General features: G+C 40.2%; 1 protein-coding gene across 2 annotated transcripts in view; it reads left to right on the forward strand.

The window, feature by feature from the left end:
- Positions 1-27257, forward strand: part of PLEKHH1 (pleckstrin homology, MyTH4 and FERM domain containing H1) — a 51498-nt gene that overhangs the window by 13700 nt on the left and 10541 nt on the right. For both annotated transcript variants that reach the window (XM_062619237.1, XM_062619235.1), the window contains exons 4-22: positions 1338-1487; positions 4673-4756; positions 6462-6543; positions 9170-10110; positions 11895-11973; positions 12571-12659; positions 13209-13359; positions 14380-14519; positions 15284-15394; positions 16849-16935; positions 17950-18111; positions 19087-19167; positions 19513-19692; positions 19817-19925; positions 20879-20991; positions 21669-21845; positions 22568-22665; positions 25158-25335; positions 25740-25895. In XM_062619237.1, coding sequence (XP_062475221.1) covers positions 1338-1487; positions 4673-4756; positions 6462-6543; positions 9170-10110; positions 11895-11973; positions 12571-12659; positions 13209-13359; positions 14380-14519; positions 15284-15394; positions 16849-16935; positions 17950-18111; positions 19087-19167; positions 19513-19692; positions 19817-19925; positions 20879-20991; positions 21669-21845; positions 22568-22665; positions 25158-25335; positions 25740-25895 — 3168 coding nt within the window. The remainder of the gene's footprint in view (positions 1-1337; positions 1488-4672; positions 4757-6461; positions 6544-9169; positions 10111-11894; positions 11974-12570; positions 12660-13208; positions 13360-14379; positions 14520-15283; positions 15395-16848; positions 16936-17949; positions 18112-19086; positions 19168-19512; positions 19693-19816; positions 19926-20878; positions 20992-21668; positions 21846-22567; positions 22666-25157; positions 25336-25739; positions 25896-27257) is intronic.

Here is a 27257-nt window from a genome sequence, read left to right on the forward strand (position 1 = left end):
ATTCAATGGGCTCCCTGTAACTGCCAAGCTCAATTAAGGAAATCACATGTTTGCAGTCCCCTCTCTGAGCCTCTAGTGCAGAGTCAGCATTTGGGCATCAGACAGAAAGGAGGGGCCATTTCTTTTTACTATAATCACCCTAAACTCCAATGAAAACACATCCGACTCAGCAGGCTTAGTTTTCTGGCTCGGATGTTGGGCGCCTACCTTTCTGGTTCAGTATGAGGAAGAGGCAGTTTGCTTCTCTGCCTAATGCAGGCAGACAGCAGGACAAAACACAGCTTCTGCAAGTATGAAGTGTAGGCTGCTCAACAAAGCATGAGTAACTCTCTTGCACAGACTGTGAAGGGTTCGGATCATTGCCTGCACTCTGACTTCCTGGTTCTAAACTCATGCCAAATTAATGGTATCTGGAGTTGGTTTCTTTACCGGTTGAGTCCCTCTGGGATCTGTTGGAACCAGATATTTTGCCATCACCAAATGCTGCAATTAGCAGTTTTGAGTTAAGTTGATGGAATTCCATTAATCCTTAGAAAAGAAGTCTTATAATCTGTTGCAATAGGATGAGGTAACAATAAAACAGACTGACATATCAAGAGGCATGGGTTTTGAAGAAAGCAGAGGTTTTACAACATCTGCTAAAAAACCCAAAAGCATTAGCAGCAGCTGGATTTTAGTGCACTGAAACTTTGTCTACAGTGAGGGAGCATTACACTGGTGATTCTCCAGCTGAGATGAACAAACATTGGCAGTAGTAAGAGCTCAAAGACAGGCAAAGCTTCCGAAAAATCTGGCATGGTAACTCCTTAGCAGATCTTGAGAAAATGCCTCTCAGAAAGCTAGGAGTTGCCAAACTATTTTCTAAGCTGGGAAAAGGAGGAGGAAGGCACTCTGTAGCATGCTTCCTTATAAAAATCTTGATCTGAGGCAAATTGCCGGGGTTTTGTGGTGTATACCTTGGTAATGAATGTGGCAAAAAGCTGATCGCTGTATTACGAGGAGGAAAATGTGATGTTCCTTGCACATATGTCTGTGTAGACTATAGTGCCTGTATTTAACTAATAGCATGTAAATATTTCACAATCCACAACGTGGTTAGCTGTTCATGGTTCAGTTTGCATCTGTTACTGCTTCAGCATTACTAATGAATGGACAGTGTTCTTTTCACAAATACAGCTACAAACTGTAACCTAAAGGGTTTCTTTTTTCTTCCTTTCCCAACCCCAAGAATATGAAACACACAAATGCTCTTAGTTAGCGTCTTACCACTAAACAAGTAGCTCCTTCATTTGCATTGTTCTGTTTTTTTTTTTATCTCCCTCTGATTGTCATCACAGGTCAGAGTTATGGAACAGAATATAAAACTAGCTAACTTGAAGACTGGAGAATCAGACAGCTCTTTGCACAGGAAGTACCAGGAGCTGATGGGCACATTGCAAGGAAAGGAAGATCAGATCAACAGATTGGAGACACAGCTAGCGAAACAGGTAAAGCTGTTTTCTACAGGGAGACCTGTAGCTTTCATGAGTTGGAGGGACTCTGTAATGTATGTCTCAAAGGTATGGATTATTGTCTTCATTACATATTAGTCTCCCAGTTGCCTTCAGAACAGCTGTAAAATTATACCCCGTTCAGTGCAAGATTCTCTCATTCCTTGCTCTTTCTAGACAAAAACATGCATTCAGCCTCAGTAGCCCTTTTCTCTTCATTATGTTAGGTTGGTCAGTGTCCTTAAAGGACCTCCTTATGTTGGTGTTGAGTCAGTGTTGAGACCCTGACTGGAGTAATGCTAGAGTCTGGTCACAGTATTTCTCTGGCTTCCTAGCATATAGATTGTTCTGAAAAAACATTACGTAGCCCATCTCTGACTCCATATATGCTACTTCCTGGGAGGAGACTTTTCCCAGTCTTAAGCAATCCTTTAGTGCAGTTCATCTCTTGTCAGATGTCCTCACTATAAAAGAGCAGCTGGGTTTCCAGTATGGATAGTTCTTAGTCCCTTCCATTCTCAGTTAGTGGAAAGAAGGAGCTACAGCTACAGCAGGGCTTATGTTTTGGCTCTAGTAAAGGCCTTGCCCTGTGGTCTTTATAATATGAGGAATGTGGCATCCTTACATGTTGTTAAGTGAATTACTTTTAAATGGAAATAGCTTGTTAAGATTATACACAATATTGCCATTTGAGTACATTTTACATTTAACTAATTGTCGCCTATTTCAAGGGTACAATAGATTAGTAAGCTGTCTGAACTTACTCAGACCAAGTGTAGTGTGGAGGTCTTGCATTAAGTCTGTAGTACTCTGGGTTTCATGTCAGTTCCCCAGAGCACCTTGTGCAGGCAGAATGCAGATGAAGTTTCTGCATTTTGGAGGAGAAAGAAGGGGTTCAGAAGGAGCACAATGGAAGCAGCTCTTGCAATCAAATTTGGAAGAAATTCTGATTTACCCAAAAATGCGAGGTGTGATTTGATTAAAATCAACAAACACAAGTGTGGAAAATGTTCTGGTAGTAGAAATCTTATTTTAGCAACAAGAGGCAAAATGGGAAATGAAAACTGAAGTTTGAAAATTTCAGATAAGATACAGTCTATTGGGGTCATTGGTTTAGTTTCAGAATGGGATAGGATGGTGGCAGTGCTGGAAGGTCACTAAGGGTCCTTGTAGGCATCCTATTTGTTTTCAGTAGGATGGGGAGAACTGTGGAGTTCAGAGTGTTAAGAAGAGAACACTGAGGTCATGTCTGGACAATGCAATAGCATGGGATGCAAATCTCTGACTGCTTCTGGACCTTAAAGCATAATAACTGCATCTACAGGTGCTGTGCCCAAATGAATTCGTTCTACTTAGAGGTAGGGCTTGCTAAGCTCTGTGACAATGTTGTTGTCATGTCACTATTCTACTTTAGGACCCTAAATAAAATGTTGGCATTGTACTTCATTGTGTAGCATAGCAATATTATGAATCTTTTTACCTTTTGGTCTTTGATCTGAGACAAGTCCAGGTCATTAGGGATTCAAAGGCATTACCCATGTGGTGGATATTGAGAGGGCTATGATACATACATTATATGTGCCAGTTTATGTCAGACCATAGTGAGAACATCTAATATTCTAATAGTAGGCACAGCTAATATTCTGACTCCACCAAAGGCTGGTACCTGATGATTAGGAACATACAGAGACATATTCAAGGAGGAAAGCTAAGTAAGTCCTCCTTTTAAAGCATCAGATTTGATTACTTTTATTTTATTATGCTCAACTAAAAATGTTACTGCTATCCATAATGTTGTCAAGGTCTATTTTAAAGTCAGTAAACATATTTGAATAGGTGTTTTTAAATATACATTTGTGGTGAGTAGCATGTAGTTATTAAGAGTTGTGAAGATGTGGAGAATTTCCTGCTATTGTGTATTTATATGGTATTCATTAAGTCAACTTACACTCCTCAGTTTGGAAAGCTTAAATGTGGGAGGTGGGGGGAAGTGGAGTGAAGCACTGACATTTTTATTGTCATAATTACTGGTACTTGTTCACATCATGTTTTTAGCAGGGAAGCTATCAACTGCTATCAGAAGGTATTACTGTTGTCCATTTAATCAGAGAAACTAGGGCTGAATGTGCCATACAGAGTATATCTGCCTTCCTTCCCTCCCTCCCGGGACTGATTTATCCTTGTAGCTGTTTAAACCACTTTGTAGACAGACCTTTAAGTGACATTGCTTATGATGAATCCACACAGCAGATGAACAGAAGGCTTCAGGTGGTTGTGGTCTCAATCCAGCATCTTTCAAAAGAAATTCCCAGAAGAGGAGAACAATGCAGCTGCAAAAACACAGCTGCAAAAATTATGTCGTAGCAATATTGGCCAAGCAGATACTCAGGGAGGGGGGGGGAGGGGGAATGCTCATAGTGCAAATCAAGAAATCAAGAGTATTCCCATAACACTTTTGTGTGAACTAGAACCTGTTTTAATCAATACGTAAACACACAACCACTTACACCATCTCAAAACCTCCTAGCAGGTCTTAGTGTTTCAAAGTCAATTTTTGTACCTTTTTTTAATTCTAAGTCTGCTATATTTATTTTTGGTGTTTTTTGGTTTGTTTTTTTTTTTTTATTTCTCAATGAGAACACTGTGTGTGCTAAATACGTTGTTGGTGTTGGTTTCCATCTCCCTCACCTTTAAATTCTACCCTTTACATACACCTGTGCTTGCAGTGATTGAATCCTTTTTGCTTGGGATTATCAGTGTTCTATAAATCACTCACAGACACTGCTTAATTCTTAATAACTTCAGCCAACCATATGTGTAAGTGTAGGCTGAGGGAACACTACAGACACTCAACAGCAACATTCCAAAAATATCTAAAACACCTAGGAAAAGTTGCGGACTATACTCAAAAGAAACTGTGGCAGGTGGGCAATCATTACCTGAGCTGTATTTTGCTATTCTCCAATAAACTCTTTAAACAACCCTCTGAAATTTACTCCAGGGACCATGTAAGACAACTTAGAGATTAATTTTTTTCAGAGGCCAGCTAAGTAATAATATCAAGTAGCAGTCTGGATTCTTACATCTGGAATAGAAGCTTCAATATTTAAGTCACTCCTGATGCAGTAACTTACTGAGAACAGTTGTACGCTCCTGATGTATCTAATCTTTTTTTGGCACAGAAACTATTGAGAACTGAGGAAGCCAAAATTGTTCAAGAGAAAGCTGCCAAGATCAAAGAATGGGTAACATTTAAGCTTGGAGAGGTGAGTCTTTAGCTTGCTGAGGTTTGCCTATGAGTAGGTAGGTTCAGTGGCTGCACTGCCTATGGGCTTCTGTGTAGGACAGTAGTTTGAGGACAGCCAATCTGCCACAGAAGCTTTCTGCTTGTTTCACCCTACACACTCTCTCTTGCAGATCTAGGGTAGTCGTCCCTGTTACTGAGGGCTATTTACTGCTATGGGCAAACTATAAATGACAGTGAAGTCACTAATGCCCAAAAGCAGTCTCTGAAGAAGATTTACTAGTCACAGGTAGCTTTCACCTGGCTTTTCTCTGGCTTTTTTTCTCTGGGTGTAGTTTCTGTTTCTTTCTGACAAAACAGCTGTGACACAGAAATATCCTTTGCTCTTCCTTAACTTGCCATCTCTGGCTAACGCTGTTTTCTTACTCCCAGCATTTTCTCACATCTAACCTCTTCCTCCTATCCATCTTGCGGACTTTTGTGTCTGTCTGGGCCTAATTCAGTAAGTTCTAGAAAAACAGAGATAGCAATAGGTCAGCGCACAGTTTTAAAGGCATAGTAATAGTTTACAACTAGAAGTAGGCCTATCTGCTTTTTTGTTCCAAGTTATAGCCGTAGATTTCCTAGTTTGTGCCAGAAAGGGAATTTGTTGAAGTTGAAAGAAGCAGTCTTTGTGGGCACTAATTGTATTATGATGTGACTTTGTAACCTCATTAGACTGCCTAGATAATTCGCCAAGCTGCTGTGCTGCTTCTCTTTCCCTATGTGAGATAACTTAAGCTGCAGCTACATTACTGACTGATGCAGCACAAAAGAGGAAACATGAGGGCTGACTTGGTGTGACCTGCTGTGAATCCAGGACTATACATTCACACTGTGTCTTTGCTGGCAACAGAGTTCATACCAGATCCTGATTTTAGGTGCAGACCATGCACAAGTGGACCACTGTCAACTGAAAGACTTTGCACTTCAGTGTTGCAAATGGGTTGCTGTAGACAGCACCATGGGTGCAGATTCAACTTTTATTTTGTCAGGAGAAAAGCCTCTTCGGGTGTACCACTGCTGCATTTAAGAATGTACGCTGAGATACTTCAAGCAAAGATGTAAGGCAAATTTGCAAAGAATCAGTTGTGCACTAATTGCAAATGTAAATGCACCCTTAATGTTTTGGTGTTTGTTTCTTTTTTCTTTGGTCCCCTGGACCCAGGGGATCTCCTTTTACCGCATACAGGTTGAGAGGAGGGAAAACGCTCCTCCAGGGGAATAGTTTTTTTGATTCTCTTTCATGACAGTTATTTCTGGAACGGGAGTGAATGATAAACAGTAGCAGGCAAAGAAATTTAAAAATGTATTTGAGAAGTGTTAGTAGTATATACAAAGACCGTTTGGGAAAGCACAGCAAAGAGTTTAAATGGGTTGTCTAGTGGAGCTGCTGAATGGGATTTCAAGATGGCAGTGTTCAAGGCCAGGTTGGACTGAGCCTTGGGTGACATGGTTTAGTGTGAGGTGTCCCTGCCCATGGCAGGCGGGTTGGAACTTGGTGATCTTAAGGTGCTTTCCAACCCCAATTATTCTATGATTCTGTGATTCTATGACTGGTAGACTCACCCATCCTTTATTCCTTTTCCTGTTAAGACACTTGAATGTAATAAAGATGAAGATCTGTACAGTGGAACACAGACACAGTTTTGCATTATTTTTCAATTTTTATTATTGCTGTTTCATAGCTTGAGCTAGAAAATTACCACCTGAGAAACTGTAATCAGAGACTGACGGAGCAAATTGAAGCCCTTCAGGATACATTGCAAGGTAAATGTGTTCACCTGGCGTTGTAGCCTAGTAACCACCATGAGAGTGGAAATTAGCATTCTCGGGTTGTATTCTTAACTTTGTCAGAAATTAGCACTTGTGATAGTGAGTAAGCAGTTGAAGTGCTCTGTTCCTTAGTGGGTCCATTTTTAAGATGGGAACATCATTGCTTACCTGCCCTAAACTCTTAACAGCGATTAACACAGGTCCCTGTTTTTCAGAGTGTGCTTTTGCCGGTAAAGTAGGTCACTGAGCTCGTGAATTAGAAGCACTCTTGAAATAGATGGCAAAACTCTCCATTCACTTCAGCGGTAGAAGTCCCTGAGGTACTGCACTTTACCTCTGCATGCAGATTATCATCATCCCCATAGAACCTTTGCTGGCATGTGTGCTGAGTAACTGAGAAATGAATGGTCCAAAGCAGCATCTGCCTGGTCTTGCCTTTAGAAGCTGGGTTCTTCCATGCTGTTAGGTTGGGCTGCGTACGGTGCTTATGCTTTTGTGGTTCTTGCTTGGTGAATAGATGGAGAACTTAGGTCTCCAGGTCTTAAAATCAGCACCTTTCATTGTAACACATTTTGAAGAAGAAATTCTCTTAACCATTTCCTTCCTGGTTTGTGGGGCTTTTCATATATTTGGTTTCTTTTTTGTTGTTTTGTTGGTTTTTTTTTTTTGGAGGGGGTGGGGGTGGGGTGATGTGGTGTTCTGTTTGATTGGTTTTTGGGAGAAGTTGTGTGTTTTTTAAATTAGCATGATTTGGTCACAGTAAGATGAGCTAGTTTCCAGAACTTCACTGGTCATGAAGGAAGGGGTATTTCTTTCCTGCAGAAGTCTTTCTGGCATTCCTGTCACTCAACAGCAAGGGAATAGGGCAAAATTCCTTCTAAATCCCACGTGTTTCCACAGCAAAATACTTTATGACTGGCTTTTTCCTCATGCCCTCTGGCTCTGGCTGTTTACAAAAAATGAATGGCTGGTAAGCTGCGTTAATAATCTGGTATTAAGTGTACCCTGGATCCCAACTCTCTGAGCAGTAAACAGATCTGCTCTCACCTCTTATCCCTTGCTAGTCTTACTGTGCCAGGCTGAATTCAGAAGCCCTTGCAGAGAGACAAATCTCTTTTTGCTTGCCATGCTAATAGTAACAACTTCCTCTGCTTAATCTCCTGTCACATATAGGAAGCTGCAAAAGTACCAATAATATTTAAATTGAATAGCCTTCTTTCTATCTACGGTAATGACTTACCTCAGGGCAGAGGGAAATGTGTGCCAGCATTGTGTATGCCAGCACTGTATGTTAGGAATAGCTTTGTTAACATTCAGCTCCTTGTGGCTCACATGCTACGGTCAGGCTCTCATGGTTAACTTTCTCAGCTGTGTTTCCAAGAGCAGGTTTTATCCTCTCTGCAATCAGCAGTGATTTATTCTGCTGTTTGTCCTTCACGGTTTTACTTTGTGTCTTCAGTTTGTTTCTACTTCCTTGTAAATCCCATTAGTGGTTAAGCAATGTCTGTAGAGTCTGACATTCAGGCAGCATTTTCAGCAATAGCTGTGCAGAGTCACACTTGCCCCTGTCTATGCAATTTCCAAAGCATCTTATGGCTTGGTTCTTTTCAGTTAGGCAATTTATAAATGCCAATCAAAATCATAAAGTGAAGTAACATCCTCTGCCAGTCCAAGTTTTATCTGCACTTTCTTATACCCTATAGGTGCTATTCAGCAGAACCTGTAGAACTGAGATAGTCTTTAAATTTAGTAATTACAGAAAGGAAGAAAGTAGAAGAATTATAAAGTATAAGTTCTGAATAGACCAAAAATAATGGAGGCAATCTAGGATCCATCTTTTTTTGTCATCTTCTAATATAGCAACTGAAGGCACAGATTAAAAATAAAGAAATTTTTACAGCAAAAACATGTAAGTAACTTATAAAACTTGTTGACAAAAAGCAGTGCTTGAGTCATAGCACAAAAAGATAGAAAGAAGCTCTAGGGAAATTCTTGAAAAGAGAGTAACCTCACTATTTGCTGTGATGGTTAAGAAGGTCTCCATATGTATGCTGGAAGCCTCATCTAGCTCCTTTGAATGGGAGGAACCATACCAGTATATTTGATGGCATAAATCACTGTAGGTCTATTGGAGTCAAAAGCCACACTAAGCAATTTTCTGGCAACTTAGCTGATTTTTGACAAAGTACAGTGTGGGTAGGTGTACTTTCTTCTCATGGCTATTTTAAGAAAATAATCTTCCTGGATAGGTAAGAGTAAAAACTGCTATATTGAATTAGACTGAAAGCTTGCATAGGTCAGCATCCTGTCTCCTGGTTGGCTGTGGATGTTTCATGAAAGAGTATAGAAATTTTTGCAAGTAGATCTGTCCTTCCCTCTATGTACCCTTCTAGCTTCCGCTGTCAATGTTTTAGAAAGCTCCTAGACCAGAACTTCTGTCTAAACTGTTATTTGTACCACTGATAAATTACTTTTGCCCAGCCATCTCCTTTCCATTCTTACAGTCCTAATCAGGCCTGGGTGCTATTCAGATATGACTGACATGATCAACTTACATGACGAAGTGTACTTTTAGACAGTAAAACATTTAAATGCCCTAACCATGTGTTCTCTATTGTAGATATGACCAGCATTCCTCCCTTTGAGTCTCTTTGGAGCTGTAATCCTCTGAAGCCCAGAGCATCACAGACCTCTCTTGCTGAAAAGATAGACCAGAAAACTGTGCTCCTTACACCTGGTTTCAGACAGATATGTCAGACAGGACACAGCAAACATGTCCTCTCTACAGCAAATATAGTCCTTACCGATGACACCTTTACTGGGGATGGGGAGGATAAATCTCTGCTTTCCCAGAGCACACTGAAGCTCATGTCAGACCAATTAAGCTGGAATCTCTCCACAGAGAAAGATGTATTCACAGCTGTATGTTCTGAACACAGGTTAGGGTGCTCTGATTCCACATCGCTGGGCCCTCCAGATGAGGCCACAAGAATCCTTGAGGCTTTGACTTACCAGTCATCTTTGGAAGGAAACTGTAGTGCTGTGAGCACCTTGCAACAAGTGGCTTTGGACAGCACACACTTCTCTGATGATCTGAGTGCCACTGCTGAGCCATCTCTGGTTGTGTCATCATCAACTATTACAGCACATTCCCTCTGTCCAGCAAGGGAATGCAACCTTGGCAGTAGTATGACCTTTCCAAAAGTACGAACTCCCAATACACCAAGAGATAGTATCCAACTAGCCAAGAGACATTACAGCCAGCCACAGCCAGGGACTAATTCTTTCCATCACGTAATGAGCTTAGAGGCCAGCACCTTCCAGCCCATCGTAAACTCTCCAGCCTGCCATGGACAAGTGAAGGAGACAGACATTGATGATGATGATGGGGTACTGGAGAAAATGGAGACAGAACGTGGCCCAGTGAGGGAAGAAGCTGGAGTGTGTGAGGAAATGAACCACTTATCTGCAGGGCAAAGAGTAGCTGTGAATTCTGAGGCTGGCATACTCAACCCAGGAGGCAAACCTCCCACACCACCACTGCACAGATTCCCATCATGGGTAAGAAATGCAAGAACAGTCTGAGAAGTGTTGCTTATCTTTGAGTCATGCCTAGTAGTTAGGCTACAACAGCTCTTGGTCTCAAGTAATTGTTTCATGTAAACATCAGTCATGTTTCTGAACCATCTAGTTTGGTAGTTTCAGATCACGGGGCATGCTGGTTCCACTGACAGTTGTGGGTTTTTTTTTTGTTTTGGATTTTTTTCCCTCTTTATAAGGGAGGGGGAGGAAAGGGTGGGAAATCTGTGAAAGAAAATAATATATTATACAGGAATAAAAATGAAAGTCAGGAGGTACTGCATTGTGGTTTATCCTTATGGGTCATCAAAAATTAATCTGTAGTTCTGTTGTCATGTGTTTAAGACAAATGAGTCATAAGTGCAAGTGAATGGACCAGACCAGAAAGTTTCAGTGTCAAAAGTAAGATGTGAATACTAGAACAGATTCGATTCTAGCATGCCTATTTCAGAGATTGGCTACTATTCCTTTCACTGATATAAATTTCCTGTGTAAGGTTCTTCTAGTCCTTTAAGATAAATTTTTCACAGGTGACTTCAGCTCCACACACACCTCCTAAATTTTTAACTTGAGTTTGGCAAGTAAATTTAATTAGAGAAGTGCTGAGCTTTTCTGCTGCAACTATATTCAGTTTTAATTACAAAGAATGTTATACAATGCTAAATTATCAAGAAGTCGGGTCTTGGACATCTTGAAATGGGTACTCCAAAGGTATTGGGTACTTCAGAGAACATATGTGAGAGCACCCATCAGTGTCCCTCCTGGGGGGGGGGGGGTGTGTGTAAAATGTTTTATTAATATTTATAAGCATTGCAGTATTGTAGTCAGGAACACCAAGTGAAAAATCTGTTGTCTTCAGACTGCAGTCAAATTTATGTATCCAAGTATATCAATTGCTAGAGCATGAATAGCATATTAAATAGCAGCTTAATTAGTAATAAATGCATATGATGTGCCCTGAATAAGAAGTGTCTGGGGAAAAAAAAAAAGCATGTAATATTTCATTAGAGACTAAATCACCATGTATATACCTACAGAAAATACTAATTCTGTATTGTACTTTTTTTTGGTGTACTTGACTTTGCAGTCTTAGCTACTTTCATGTATATGTATTATGTATGTTAACTGATGGTGACTGGTTGTATGCTTTAAAGAGCAGCAAGAGGATTCCTAGCTTTGATTTTTATCCATTTTAGACTGGTTGATGTCTTAGTCATAACATTGCATTTAGTTGCAAGTTGGGTTCCCTCCTTGGAATTTTTATCAATTTGTGAAGCACTCAGAGATCCTTTAAACTGAAAGCTCCATATGTTGTTATAACTGAAACATAGGCTTATTGAGATTACTCCAGGCGTTTCTTTCATTCCATTGTCAGAGAATAGGAATCCTGTTCAGGTGGTGACTCAATAAATTGTCCTGGTTTTGGGGGTTTCTTGGTTCATTTTAATGTGTTGTTTAATAAAGTGAAAAGAAACAGCTTTTCTAAGCTGTAATATAATAATTTATTGATAATTACATGTAGGCGGATATAATCTCTGTATCATTTATAAGACAAACCTTTTGTGATTCAGGGAATCAAGCACAGATGCGTATTTTTACTAATGTCATTCACACATCATCTGGTGGAATAGAGCAATCTTTCTTAGAGGGCCCCTCCTTCCTGACCAAAGGTGTGATTGTGATGTGATTCTGTGACATGAGCATTTCTTTTTGCAGGAATCATGGTTTTTGTCTGACCATTGCTTTTCATGGTGTTATTGTTCCAGGAGAGTCGAATCTATGCTGTGGCCAAGTCCGGCATGAGGTTGTCTGAAGTGGCCACGGTGAATGATACTTCCACCTGCTGTAAGTTATAGACAAGATCCATCCTTAGAGGGAGTTTATAGTGATAGTATGGGACCTGAGCCTCTGGCTGTTCAGATTTCTTCATTTCCTTGCCTGTTTTCAAACTAAATTTGATTTTGTAGATAGCCACAATAAAGAAAGGAAGGGATGAGGATACATCTGATCTGTTTGAGCCCCTACATTCAGTGACATCTTCAGGGTTATCTCCTTCATCATTTTTGCTGACACTGTTCTGCCTCTGCATGTCTGTGGCCTGCTTTTAGTCTTGCAATTCATCCTCACCTTCCCCATTACAGCTTTTACCTGTTTTCACATTGTGCACTCGGTTGCCATTGTACCGTGGGGAGCACACGGTAGGCAAGATGTCTTACAGGGTAAATGAAGGGAGCATTGCAGCTGTCTCTGGGAGTTGCACATAATTAATAATACATCCCCTAGCCTTTCTGAGGCCAGACTGTCCAGGGTGGCAGTTCTTTATTATTCAGTGTTCCAAGAGGCTACATAAGTTTTTTCACACATGCATGTATCTCTCCATTAAAACTTTCTCCTTTTCACCAGTTTGTATTATTTGCTCTCTTGCTCTCTGAATTTTCCCAGTTTCCAGTTTCTCGTGTTCAGCTTCTGGGCCATTTACCTGTCTCATCTACAGAAATGTCACAGTGCCAGTCTACACTACGCTGAAAGGGGTAAGGAGTTACCTCACTTTTCCTGTTATGAAAAGCATGGTCAAGGGCTGCTAGTGATTTGAGAAAGAACGGGATGAAGCCATGCAGTGAAGGAAAGGAAATTAGAGAATGTTAGGAAGTACTGGACACCAACAGAATGCAGAAGGAGTAGCAGATGATAAATGAATTCAGGAATACAGAACACTGCAGCAAGTTCTAGTCCAGGAAGCTGCTGTGTGCACTATGAGGCAGTAGAAGCTAGGATGATAGTGGGTGTAGTCTAAACAATAAATGAAATGAAAGAGGTCTCTTGAGACCTTATGGGGAAGCACAGGGCTTGTGGAAGAGCAGAAGGGTGTAACCTCAGAACACCTAAACAGATCAGACTAGAGAGTCCAGTTTGGAAGTTCTCAGACTAGAATGGGAGAAAATTAAGAGCCCTTGGACAGTAGTGGGCAAGGCAGTGTGAAAATGAGGGGTGTGTACTGATTGTTCTGTCTCCTTACTGAGCAAGTATTGTCCTGGGGAAACTCTTCCCTTGCACACTGACCATACAGGTCTGTTTTCCAGAAAGCTGTGCAGATCAGCAACGTGCCTTTCTTAGATGAGTCTTCAGGTTCTGATGATGACTGTGGTTCCCATGCCAGCTTCAGGACTTCTACTGCTGGGTCTGAGAACAGGAAAGCTAGCATGCCAGGCAGCCCTCGAGCAGTGAAGAGAGGTAAAGTCAGAGTATTGCTACTGAGAAGCATGAACTCTGTCCTCATGGTTAAGACAGGATGTTCTGAAGAGCATCATCAGTGGCAGGCAAATGCTTAGCCTTGGTGATGCTAATAAGGAGTTCTCCCAGAATGTGTGCAGGCATCAACAGCTACTCAGTAGAAACCCGTCCTCTTAGATGGGCTTTTACTGCTCGTAGTTTTTCATCCAGGCACTTGATAAACTCAGATTGTGGGAAGGATTGATCTCCCAAATTCATCACTTATCTAGTGAAGCCATCCATACTTTTACTGTGACTTGACCTTGTAAGCAAGCTAGTATTACCTTAAAGGAAATGTTTTTTGTCTCTGTCACTGACTGATAATTTCATGATCAGTAAGCAAATATGTCCTATCTTTGAGAGGCATCAGGTGATTTGGGTCCTGGCTAGGCCAGTTATTCCTGACTGCAGGGAAGGTTAAACTGGATCCGTGAATGGAATTTTCAATACAATTGGTAGTCAATAAAATAGAATTCCATTTCATCTAGTCTTAACTTCTGTTGTGATGCATTGGCTGTGATGTATCTCCACATTGCCATGTGGTGGAAGATTCACAGAAAACAAAGCCGCATTGCTGGTCATTGAGAATGAATGTACTTAGAATGAGAGGGGCTTGATGCTTTATAGTGGATGTTTCCAAGCTGAGAACAGCATGTCTGTGATTTGGATAACAAGTCTGTTGATTTATAGATACATGTGTATATATACATATGTGTGTAATATATAGTCTCTGTTTATTCAGCAGAAATTTCTTACACTGTACACTGTCAGTATCCAAAACTCACTCCCATTACTTGTCTTCCTAAGGAAAAAAATGGTCTCAGAAGTTTGGTTACTGGGACTGGAATTTCCAAAGTCTCATCTGATTTGTTCTTCATGAACAAAACCACCTTAATTGTGATCTCAGTTTTCAGAGTGTGCAGTATTCAGTACATACTTCTGTCTAGCCATTATTCTCATTATTTCCTTAATTTTGAACAGGTGTATCTGCGTCCTCACTGAGCTCTGAAAGTGATTATGCCATTCCTCCTGATGCCTACTCCTTGGATGGTGACTATTTAGAGCCAGAACATAAGCTACAGCGAACATCTTCCTATTCCACCGACGGTGGAATCTGCACTGTAAGTCTTGCTACCTCACAGCTGTGCAGGGATGCAAACAGAGCCTTGTTCTTGAAACAGAAAAAGTATAACTACAATATATTATCTCCTGCAAAGTGACGCTCTAGCAGATTGGGCTGTTAGTCCAGCTGGTTTGTATCAAAACGCACTATCTGCTGCTTCAGAAGAAGGTGCAATTTCTGTTATGTAGTTAGATAAAAGTGTAAGCATCAAGGGCTGTATCCTTTCCTGATGACCTGTACTGGTTTCCTGTAGTATTCTACTTTAATGATGGCCTTCCACTTTTGTGACAAGTTTGGAAATTCAGATGAAAGAGGAGAAAGGATAGAATATTTTGGTCTAAAAAAAAAACCAAACAACCTCAAGCATGGGCAGCATTAAATTTTGTAGTCTTGATTTAAGTGATCAAGCAGACAAGGAACAAGAGTCTAATGACTTAGAGCCAGCCTTCATTTTTATTTGGAAAATCACTGTTATGGCAGGAAGACAAGTTTTCAGTACCTGAAACAATCAATGAAATGATCTTTAGGTATCCTCTTTTCTGAATCACCACAATGGGGTATTTGCAGCTACACATATATTCTAGGACTCTTTCATGTTTAGCAGAGAACATTGACCTTGGATGTCTGCTACTCCCATCAGGCAGAGTAAAGTAGAAAAGGATGCACGTGCAGCAAATATCTGAGCTTGATTTCAGCATTCTTTCATTTGTATTTTGAGTAATGCAAGATAACATCCTCTACCCTTTGCTGTTTGCCCTCCAGGAACCCATGGAGAAATCTGGTTACTTGCTGAAAATGGGCAGCCAGGTGAAGATGTGGAAGAGAAGATGGTTTGTTCTGAGAAACAGACAAATCATGTATTACAAGTCTCCGGTGAGTCACATTTACTCCTGTGTGGAGGCACAGGGAAGGCTGTCTGCAGAAACCATTCCAGGCTGATACCACTGGCAGAGTGGACCCAGAATGCCCTGCCAGAGAGCTTTATGTCTGACCCACAGGTTCAGCTGTGGGTCTCTGCTTAGGCAAGGAAGCTCCTTGCAGTGACAGATTCCAGGAGATGGAAGGCTGGTCAGGAGGACAGGAGCGTGATACCTACCAGTTAACTTTGTACAGATGATGACAAGCAGAAGGCATGCCATGGCCCAGCTTTGGTCATGTTTAAGATGAAAATAAATGAAAAATATATTACAATGTGAGGAGGGTACAGATACATACTCAGTATAGGGGTCTTTGAGCAAAACTACAGCTTTCAGGGGGACGAAAGCTAGATTCTTTCAGTTTTACCCTCCTACACGGACATGTAAGTATTAGAAAACAAGGATAAAACTGAAAATAAGCTTTCACACAAAATTCTGTCTTACACTGATCAGTGAAACAATATTGAGAGAACATGTTTGTACATACAAACCTTTTCAAATAACTTTTATAACCACAACATTTCAAATGAAGTTACATTATTTTAAAAATCCTAACATTATGCATTCAAAATTTATATATTCAATAAAACACATTTCTTCTTGGCCTTCATTATTCTGCTGCACTTAGCTATATTACAGAGAATTATATTTAGGGATATTCACCTTCCATACTTTTTTCTCCTGGTCACAGCAATTTCCTCCAATACCTGCATAAATTACACAGAATTTCTGTGTATATACACATCTTTGCTTACAAGTCAGGAATATTGAGAAGATTTATTTTCAACTTCTTTATTTTTTCAGCTGTCATATTCTGACAAGGCAAAAATACACCTTAGGGCACAATGCATCTTTATTTCTGATAGTAGGTTTATCCACCAGAATTCACAAGCAAATTATACATACATGATATATACATACACATATATAAAAAATAATTTCATAAAGATGCAGAATTTAGATTGTTGGTTGCGAGGGACTAGTCCAACTGATGCATTGAAGAGGGACTGTCACCAGCTGTAGATCAAACTACCTGTGGCTTTGTCCAGCTGAATCTTGAAAACTTCCACAGGTGGAAATTCAGCCGCTGTCTTGGTACCTGTTTGGTGTTGTACTGCCTTCCCAGCGACAAAGGGTTGGTTGTTTTGTTGCTTTTCTTCCTGATGTCCAGTCTGGACCTCATAAGATAGTACTTGTCTTCATTACCTCATTATTTTATCTGCCGCTACTGAGAAGACTTTTCCTTCATCATTGCAATGGGATCATACTGTCTCATATTCAACTTGGCAAGCTGTCCTTTCCAGCTCAGTAATGCAGACTCCAACCTGCACATGCACATTATGCTGTATTTAAGTACTCTAAGACCTCTCTGATGTTTTTTGAAAAAGTTGTTTGCTTTTCTTTCCTCAGAGTGATGTTATCCGCAAACCGCAAGGGCGGATGGAGCTGAATTCCTCGTGCCAAATTGTCAGAGGCGAAGGGTCCCAAACGTTCCAGGTAAGCATTGCTTTTTCATCCTGCAGGTAACCACTCACTCAGTGGCTGGATGAGAGAGCATTTATTTCAGGCTGAATGGTACTGTATGTACCAATTGATACCAATATTAATTGATACCAGCTTCTATCTGGCCCCTGTGTTTCTTGGCACAAGCAAGGCATTTACTTTAATAAATAATGGGGAAAGAGCTAAACTGTAACCCAAATAGAGTTTTTTGAAATTGAAAGAATTTCTCCTTTGTTTTTGTTTTATTTTACATCATATCACTTTCCTTTTTTGCATTTAAGACTGCAATCTGCGGGGGAAAGTGATTCTTTAACAAATAAAACCAGGTAGCACCTAGGATCTCCTCATTCTGAATGATTCCTCTCACGAGATTGCTAGCCTGACTTTACATGTCTGGAGGATCTGAAGAAGCATCTGAAGTATTGAATTCCTATTAGAATTCAACTTCTGAAGTATTAGAAGTTAGCTCATCGCTGGGTTCAGTTTTAAGTAGTTTTTGTAGAGGATTCCATTAATAAAGATAACGTTAAAGTTTCTCTCATTTTCTGACTGACAGGTTCATAGCCTGACCTGAGACCTACCTTCTGCTGTTATGGAACTGAAGTTGCTAAGGCTTAATACTATTAGATACATAGCATCTTTCCTCACAAGCCATTGAAGGCAGAATGCAATATAAAGTGAAGGCAGCAAAAAATAACTGTTTATGTAGTCACCTTTAAAATGAAAAATTAGCAGTACTGAGAAACAAGAAAGTATAAGAGAGGAGACAAAGCCACACTATCCAACAGAAACAGCAAGAGAGCTCATGAGAATTTTGTTTATCTGGGTTTCAGCTCTTTCACTTGGGCTTTGAGCGTTAGCAGTTTTTTTCTCATCCCACTTCCAAAATCCCTCCTGAACCACCAAAAAAAGTATAATAAAAAAATCTGTATGGAACAATGAAACAGCAGCTGAAGGAAAGCTATGTAGGTGTGTGTATTTGTACTGGCTCATTCCTTTTCCTTCCAGCTCATGACAGAAAAGAGAACCTACTTCCTGACAGCTGACTCTCCCAATATCCTAGAGGAATGGATTCATGTCCTACAGAGTATCCTCAGAGTGCAAGTGACAAGTCCTGTTGGTGTTCCTCATAGTGATGCTAAACCCACTGTGAAAGGTTGGCTCACCAAGGTAAAACACTGTTTATTCAGTTTAGTCCAGTATTAACAGTGTACCAGCTTCTCGGTTTGCACAGTAAATGTCGGTAAGAAATCAGTATTTTAATACTGTGGGGAAAAAGTGGGGAAAGCAAGAGAGTGGTAGTAGATTTCTGTATTTCAGAGGCAGGAACATTTATATAAATGATAAGGAATGGGACAAGCAAGGCTACTGAGAGATACTGACTTTGTCAAATAGTAAGTAATATCAAATATCTAGGTTATGTGTGCTTTTCTTCAACAGATCCTACAGCATGTCCCAGGAAAAAAGAAACAAACAAAAAAACCAACAAATCAGGAAATCCTGTGAAATGTCACATTTCACTGATCTGGACTTGGTGTTATAGGAGAGTTTCAAAGAAATAGGCTTGTATGGTTATAGGCTAGCATTTATTTCCATCATAACAGACTGCATGCACATTAGTACAAAGAAAGTAGAATAGCTGAAAATTCCTATGGCCTATACCATTTTCATACATTAGTTTTGCATAACAAGTTACTGTGAATTTTTAAATGTAATTCTGGTCAGCATCTAAAGATGGCTAAAGACAGCCTGCATCTGAAGCTGATTCATCTGCAATAGGAAGCAGTTCTCTAGACTACATGTTGACAAGTCACTTCCTGCTGAGATGAAATGATTTGGTTTTATAATCTCAAAAAGGTCATTCTTAATATTGTATTTCAGGATACAGACATGACAGGTTGTGATCAATTGGTAAAATACTTCACAAAATCTTAGATCCATTTCCATAAGCACTTACTTCCCATCAAATTATAATCTGCTTTTGGAAGTGGTGCCCTGGATATTTTGAGAGGAGTTCATATTAGCATAGAACAAATAATATATGCAAGGTTTTAAGGGAAAGTTGAATTAAAATTCAAATGCTAAAAAATCATTCCAGCAACACTGATGATGTTAAAAACTTGTATTTCTTTGTTCTCCTGACAGGTCAAGCATGGTCACTCTAAGCTGGTCTGGTGTGCACTGATTGGAAAAACTTTTTATTACTACCGAAATCATGAAGACAAGGTAATTCCTTTCCCCAAGGAAAGGACCCTGCCAAGTATAATGGGAAGAAAATAGTACCTTATGGGAAAGGCCACCTCTTTATTTGCATATTCTCATTCTGACCTCTAGATGGTCTCCCAAGAAAAATAATAGAAATAGTAACATAGCTTGTAAGTACTTTAGTTGATGAAAGAGATCCTATAGAAATGCAAGATTATATAATTACATTAGTTAAACACTGAATTATAGTTTATTCCTTACATTTTACAGAACTGCTAACATTTTGACCTGGGTTTTCTTTCCCAGTGTTCCCTGTCCGTGGTGGGAGATTAGCTGCATTTATCTAACTGCTTCTCCTCCTTACAGTGTCCCCTAGGACATCTGCTTATGCGTGAGTCCAAAGTGGAAGAAGTGGACCGTTCCTGTGACTCTGATGAAGATTATGAAGCCACTGGTGGAGGACTTGTCTCATCTCACTGTACATTGGTGATTCACCCACAGGACCAGAGTCCCACATACTTACTCATTCGCACCAAACAGGAGAAGGTATAAAAGGCAGTCTGTTTGAAAAGAGAGACTTTTTGGTATCAGTGAACAAATGGGGTGTACAGACTGAACCTCTTTATAGAAAACAGGAATTGACCTGTACTGTTTTCATCTTTATGCCTAGAATACCTGGCTGTACCATCTGACTGTAGCAGCTGGTAGCAGTAGTGCCACAGTGGGCACATCATATGAACAACTCATTGGAAAACTATTGGACGCAGAGGGAGACCCTAGTAAGTAGAAACCACAAACTCTTTTCCATGGTAGCAAAGTGTAAGGAAAGGTAACTTCAATTCCCAGTTTTAATCCAGCTAAAGCTGAAAGAAGGAGATTCGCAGTAAAACAATGTGTGATCTAGTGTCCCTCTCCTATAGTTCCACAATAACATCTCCAGAGAGGATACAGGTATTGTAGTGAAACTAGATAAGTCCATCACATTGTCACATAATGTATCAAAGCATCTGAAATGTCTGTAACATAATTCAAATTAGATTAAAGAACTGGGGTTTTAATTCTTCCTGTTATTGTCAGTCCTGATTTTCCATTCCTGGGAATCTTGACCATACAAACACATGCTCTCTTCTCTAAATATACTCATGCACACTGTTCTTCTCTTCCTGCACATTGGCCTTCACATCTGTTCCTCTGTCTGCACATGTAAGCCCTCACACCTACATTCATGCTTATCTGTTCCTCATCATCTTTGATACTTTCTCATTCATGTATGTTTATGCACCATGTTCTCAAATGTGTATTAACATGCATTTGTACTTTATACTCTTTTCCTACACACTCATATTCCTAGAGCTGTATGTGAACCTTTCTTACTGTTGAATAGTGACTTGCACTAACACAGATCCCAATTACAGGCAGCTGCTCTGGCAGAGTTTGTGTCTCCTGATTGAATGCAGAGCTGAGCAGTTTCTGACTAGAATCCAGCTGATGAGAAGCTCTGACATAGCAGGATTGAAAATGGCAATACTTCTGATGGCTAATACTGCTGGTGACTCCCTGTTCATGGCAGGCTTTGCTGAAGTCAGTGAAGTGGCACCAAAGATAAATGTGGCCTATCTCATTACTACTTTCTTAGGTTCTTTGCCATTTCATCAGGGCTTCTTTTCAATGCGGATACTGTTATCTGTCTGCTCTTTCTGACCCAGCATTTTTTGCCCATCTGCTATCTCAGATTGTCCTCTGTGGAAACATCCTATGTTGTGCTACAGTAAAGATGGGTTGCAGACATCCCTCACCACTCTGCCTTCAGAGGCTCTACAGACTGAAGCTCTGAAACTTTTTAAGGTATTTAAACAGACATTGATGGGTTTCAATTATTTTGCTCTGTTGTTGGGACAGCAACATTTTTTGCTCCTGTTGTTTGCCACAACAGTTACTGCCGCCATTGGTTGCTTTAGACAAGCCTGTTGGGTCGTTTAGTTATAATAGGACTGTTAGGTATTAGGTGTCATTGATCCTCTGGAGGTTTAACTTTTACTTGTAGGGAACTTAGGTTTAGAAGCAATATCCCACATAGGCTTTACACTTCAAAGTTAGCTATATATATTCCCCTTTCCTCTCTAATAGTTGAATTGAAGGAAACAGAAACAATTTACTAGCAAACTCAGTTGTGTCAGTAAGATCAATGGTGAAGCCACTGGAGATTTGATTTTTACATTCTCTAAGTGTAAGATCAACAGTAAGACTGGACAGTCTTAGCAAGGTAAAGCACAGGCATGGAAGACAGGAAGTACACTTTCCCCTCAAGTCTCTCGCTGACTTGTGAGCTCCTCAGGCTGGTGGAGGTTGAATGAATTTTCTAGTTTCCACGACTAAAAGAGAAGGATGGGAATGAAGTGCTTATTCTCCTCCCTCCTCTCAAGGTTATTTAGATTTAATTGTAATACATCTGGAGAACCTGGTCTGGAAAGTACCAGAGAAGAATGGCTGTATTCTGTTGACTAATTTCCACCCTTTTACAGTCCTGTCAGCTGTTCATCAATGTCCCTGTGGAGGCACCCTCTATTGATTACCACGTGTCACTCGCCCAGACAGCGCTGCAGGTCTGTTTGACACATACTGAGCTGCAGAATGAAATTTACTGTCAGCTTGTTAAACAGACCAGCTGCCGACAACCCCAGAACCACTCAGTCATTCAGGTCAGTTTCCCTTTTGTCACTTCCACTCTGCAAATGCTTTTTATTTAATGCCATATTTTTAATAATCAGCCATGAGACTGGTTCTCATAAAACTGTGCTAATACTAAAGGTGTGTTGGAGGAAAGAGAATCTCAGCACTTATGTGTGAAGAAAAACATCGCAAATGTAACCTACTTGCAAAATAAATTTTAGTTTGAATTTAACCATTTACCAGTTGCAAATGATCTATTTGGACCATATTCAGAATCAAAATTCATAGCTCATGTTGGCTAGCTATAATTGTCACATGGTATTAATTTTTATTTGCATTTTAATTAACAGCATGTAAATCATTAATACTACTATTAAGCATGAACTCTGATTTTTGCACTATAATTACTGGGTAAATGAGTAAGTTGCAGCATGAATGTACATACTTGATTATAATATTCCCAACTCAAATGAGAAAATAAAATCTGGCTGAACAATAATGGGTCTAATTTAAATAAAAATTCACCAATGTATTCTTTGCTATGATCTGCAGTTACAAATATGGAAAAAAAATTAAAAAGAACAGTCCGTCCTCTGACCATCACTTCCCTTTGAAGCATTTTGAACCACATGTCTAAAATGGTCTCTCCCAAAAGCGTTAGGTACCATCCAACATTTTGGTTGCAGTATTCTCTGAAAGACAACAGGCAAGAAGTACAGAACAAGAGTGATGTCCAGTTTTATGTTCACAGTGCTGGCAACTCCTGGCTTTGTGTGCTCCTCTATTCCTGCCTCAACATCACTTCCTCTGGTACATCAAACAGCACTTGCAGCGACATGCTGACCCCAGGTAAAGACTGTAAGAGCATTTTATTCTGCTAAGCTGATTGCCTTTTGCATTCACTGTGGATAAAGATAGAAGCAATTTTGTAACACACACCTGCAACAGTAAGTTGAGGGAGGGAACAGAAGCTTCCAAACAGTATGGTGCCCTTTCAGTCATTCACATTATTTTGTCGCTTATATTAAGCTATTTCACAAAACTGAGCGACTTATACTACTAGCAAAAGAACTTTCTGCAGATATAACTAGAGCTACGTAGGGAGTTGGTTTGTTTTTTTTTTTTTGCTGATGCAGATTCTTTCTTTTATTAACAGAAAAACCAAAGTAATTATTTAGAATGAACTATTAGAATTTTAGGTAATTACACTCTGCTGCCAGGTTAGTAGGCATACTGACAGAAGTGAGGCGGAGAATATTATAAAAAGTAGGAAAAATTAACAAACCTGAAATATATGCTAGTACTGTTTTCTGTTACCTCTTTGGCATCTAACACTTTCCTTATAAGAAAACAGTGCAAGATCTACTGTCAGGCAGAAGTTGTTTCCCCGTGTTCATGCTGTGCTCTTTGTTTCCATGGTGATCTGGTCTTCAGCAAGTCTCCCTGTGCCCTTGGTTGGGAGGTCACAGCTGGAGATGTCTAATTGTTGCAACAATATACTGTTGCTAAGACATAAGTAAAAGAGTGGTTTCATTTCAAACAAATATTCCTGTTCAATTACCAGTCTTCTTTGGAATTCAGTTGAAAGTCAGGTATTGCAAAGGATATCTCTGTACTCCTCCTATCAAGTTTTTTTCTATTTTCTTATATGCTGCCTCACATTTGCTATGTCTTCTCAGGTGCAGAAATACAAATATCAGGTACTCCTTGATGTTCAGGCTCTCTCTCCGCTGGCTAAGGCAACCTGTTGGGGATCTTTTGGCTAGTACTAGAAAACAGCACTAAAAAATTTGTTCATTACCAGCTCTTCAAAGGAGCCCATTCTCACAAACTCAGCAGTGGAGCTACTCTACTGTTAGGGACTATTAAATTTCATAAGGATGAGCTGGGCTCTGTGAAATTGGTTTGCATCAGTTTCAAGCATTACTATGCTGATGGTCTGCCAGGTTCTTAGCCTCAGAGTACCTTTATAACAAATAAACTTTAAGTAGAAGCAAAGAGGAAATGTATGTATACAATCCAGCTATGAAACAATATTAGGGCCTGGAAAAAAATAACACATCAAAGCATATAGAGATAACAGCAAACTGTGCTTATATTCATCAGTTTAGGTTATATTTAGAGCAGTTGCTAAATAGGACTTAGGTCCTTCTGCCTAGCTTTAGACTTGTATCTCTTAGGTGGAGCAGGTATGGCTGTTTCTTGACCAGTTAAATAGATAGTCTTCCGCTGTTTCATACAGCAAACAGTACACTAGAATGTTTACACTGCGTGATGCCTCTGGGCTAGGTTTACACTAGATATTCTAACTACTGTTTGTCATGAAAGGTGACCTTAGAGTATATATCTGGTCTCTAAGAGAGGAAGAACAGTGGAGTACAGTTCTAGGTTAGAAGACGCAAGGCTCAGGAGCATTTGGAAGCCAGACACAACAGCTTCTCATCAAAGCAAGATTCTCAACTTGAAAATTGTGTAAATGAATTACTGGGGAGGTGAGCAATATATAAAATATGTATAAGACTCTAGAGCTCCTGACTTCCATATTGCTTGGAGGGATTTAACTGGAGATTTAATCATGTACTGAGCTTCTGAAGGCATCTTGAATGAAGTTAATTTCCCCTGCAAAGTGATAGCACAGTTATAAATTCATATAAATCCTTCAATTTCAGAACTTATTCAGTATATGCATTGTAAACATTTTTGCAAAAGGTGTAAGTGCCTGGCTTTAGAGACACTTATATCCTTTTGGTGCTGTTCATTGCAGCTCTTTTGTCAGTAGACAGTAAACTGATCATATCAGTAACTATCCCAGTGCTGTATTGAACTACCAACAAACCTGAGCTTGCTTTGAATCTCTGAGTCTCTTGATTGGCAGGTAGGATTAATACATGGAAACTTAGAATTTTTATAACTATGTAAGTTGATAAACACAATTTATATAATCCTGTGAGACCAATGCATTACAACTTATTATTAATACTTACTAGGACTTGACATGATAGTAACTCAGTTCTGCTGGTATGACGACGAGTTGGAGGGTAAACTGGTACAGAAGAGGGTATTCCTGTACTATGTCCAGTCCACCTAGGAGCAGGGAGTGCTCTTGCACTTCCTAGAAAGTCCACTGTCTACCTTAATTTTATAGATCCTTGGAGTTGGGGTTTGTTTTGTAGCTTTTCACTCGAGCTGTTAGTCTGTTGAGATGAATGAGGATGTCTGCATAGAGATGTATCTTTGCTTGAGCAAAAGCCTGACCGAGGAATTCTTTGTCATGGCATGGGAAATGAAGAGGACATGGCATTTAAAGCATGTTTGTGGCTTTTCTCCACATCTTCACCTAGAAGTGAAATAGGCAAGTATGCCATCTACTGCCAGAGATCAGTAGACCGCACTGTGCAGACTGGTGAGCGAGAAGCCAAGCCCTCCCGGATGGAGATTGTGTCCATCCTGCTGAGAAATCCCTACCACCATTCACTCCCCTTCAGCATCCCAGTGCACTTCATGAGCGGAACCTACCAGGTGAGCCACCACAGCTGCCTTTCTTCCAGGCACTAGAGGCCTGTATCATAACCTGCCTCCTTCATGTGGGTGGAACCATGGTGTTGTATGTATCAGATGCTGGGAGATAGATGCTATTTCTCCTTCTTGCCATTTTAGCCATTTTTCCTCAGAAAAGGGAATCCAACCTCAGCTTTACAGGTCATAGGAAGAAAAGGTAGCTGGGGAAAAGGGAGAGATGTCACAAGTTTCACAGTATGAGAAGGAATGCAGTGTGAGAGGAGACAATATGCAAGTGCTGTCACTGGAGCTGGCAGTCAATCCTCAGACACCACTCTGTAGGAAACAAGGCTTCAGTAGTTGTGATATCCATCAATGTCATGTTTCTTGAAAGCTATCATCAACCGACTCCTCTTTCATTGCAGGTTGTAGGTTTTGATGGTTCCTCAACAGTCGATGAATTCATCCAGCGACTGAACCAGGAGACAGGAATGAGGAAACCATCCCACATGGGATTTTCTCTGTTCACAGATGATCCTTCTGGCAGAAATTTGGAACATTGTCTGCAGGGTAACATGAAGGTAATTTTTTTTTCCCCTCTGCTACATCCAGCACACAGCTTCGAAGAGCTGCTAAATGGCTAATACATTTTTCTTAAAGCAGCAAGAGCAAATACACTTCGGTATTGTCTATCTAGATTAGTATTCAGAGATGAGTTATTAATTATGCACTTGAGCCACAGCAACCCCATGCAATGCTAGAGGCTTGGGGAAGAGTGGCTGGAGAGCTGCCTGGCAGAAAAAGATCTGGGTGTGTACTGGTTGACAGCTGGCTGAACATGAGCCAACTTGTGCCCAGGCAGCCAAGAAGGCCAACAGCATCCCGGCCTGTATCAAAAACTGTGGCCAGCAGGGCCAGGGGAGCAATCATCCCCTTGTATTCAGCACTGATGAGGCGACACCTCAAACACTGTGTTCAGTTCTGGGCCCTTCACCACAAGAAACACATTGAGGCGTTAGAGCATGTCCAGAAGAGGGCAATAAGCTGGTGAAGGGTTTACATACAGCACAAGTCTTACATGGAAGAGTTGGAGGAACTAGGGTTGCTTAGTCTGAAGAAGAGGAGGTTCAAGGGAGACCTTAGTGCTTTCTTATGACTGCCTGAAAGGAGGTTGTAGTGAGGTGGGGGTCAGTCTCTTTTCCCAAGTAACAAGTGATAGGACAAGAGGATATTACCTCAAGTTTCAACAGAGGAGGTTTAGTCTGGATATTAGGAAAAAAAATTTTCAGCAAAAGTGTTGTCAAGCACTGGAACAGGCTGTCCAGGGAAGTGGTTGAGTCACCATCCCTGGAGGTATTTAAAAGATGTGTAGATGTGGTGCTTAGGGATGTGGTTTAGTGGTGGACTTGGCAGTGCTCAGTTAACACTTGGAGTCAATGATCTTAAAGGTTTTTTCCAACCTAAATGATTCTGGGATTCTATAATTATATGTCTAGTCTGAGAAACTAGTTAAGATGAAGCATATTCTGTTTAGTAGGTGATAAATTGGTCATTTTTTGAAAAGTCAGCTTAGATTTTAGCACAAATACAAGTTTTAATTTGTCTTGACTACAAAATTAAAACATGACTGAGCTAGCTAGCATGGTCAGGTATCACAACTAACATCAAATGTGACATTTCTAATTGAGACAAATTTATGTTAGGCTGTGAATCTCTTGGCATGTCTATATAAATCCCATATATTGTATTTATATTTATGAAGTATCTCCTTGCTATCTCCTGATTAAATAAAGCTTTCATTGTCAATGGGTGTACTTAGGGAAGAAAGCTCTTTACTGATTAAGCCTTCACTTTAAAAAAAGAGAGGAGTGGCTCACATCAAGAGAAAAGGAAAGCAAATAGAGTATTAGCATTTGTGTTTCATATGGAGATTTTTACCCACA

The sequence above is a fragment of the Pezoporus occidentalis genome, unplaced genomic scaffold, assembly GCF_034315485.1.
Source record: "Pezoporus occidentalis ecotype Australia unplaced genomic scaffold, CSIRO_AGI_Poc_V1 ctg21, whole genome shotgun sequence".
Taxonomy (NCBI): domain Eukaryota; kingdom Metazoa; phylum Chordata; class Aves; order Psittaciformes; family Psittacidae; genus Pezoporus; species Pezoporus occidentalis.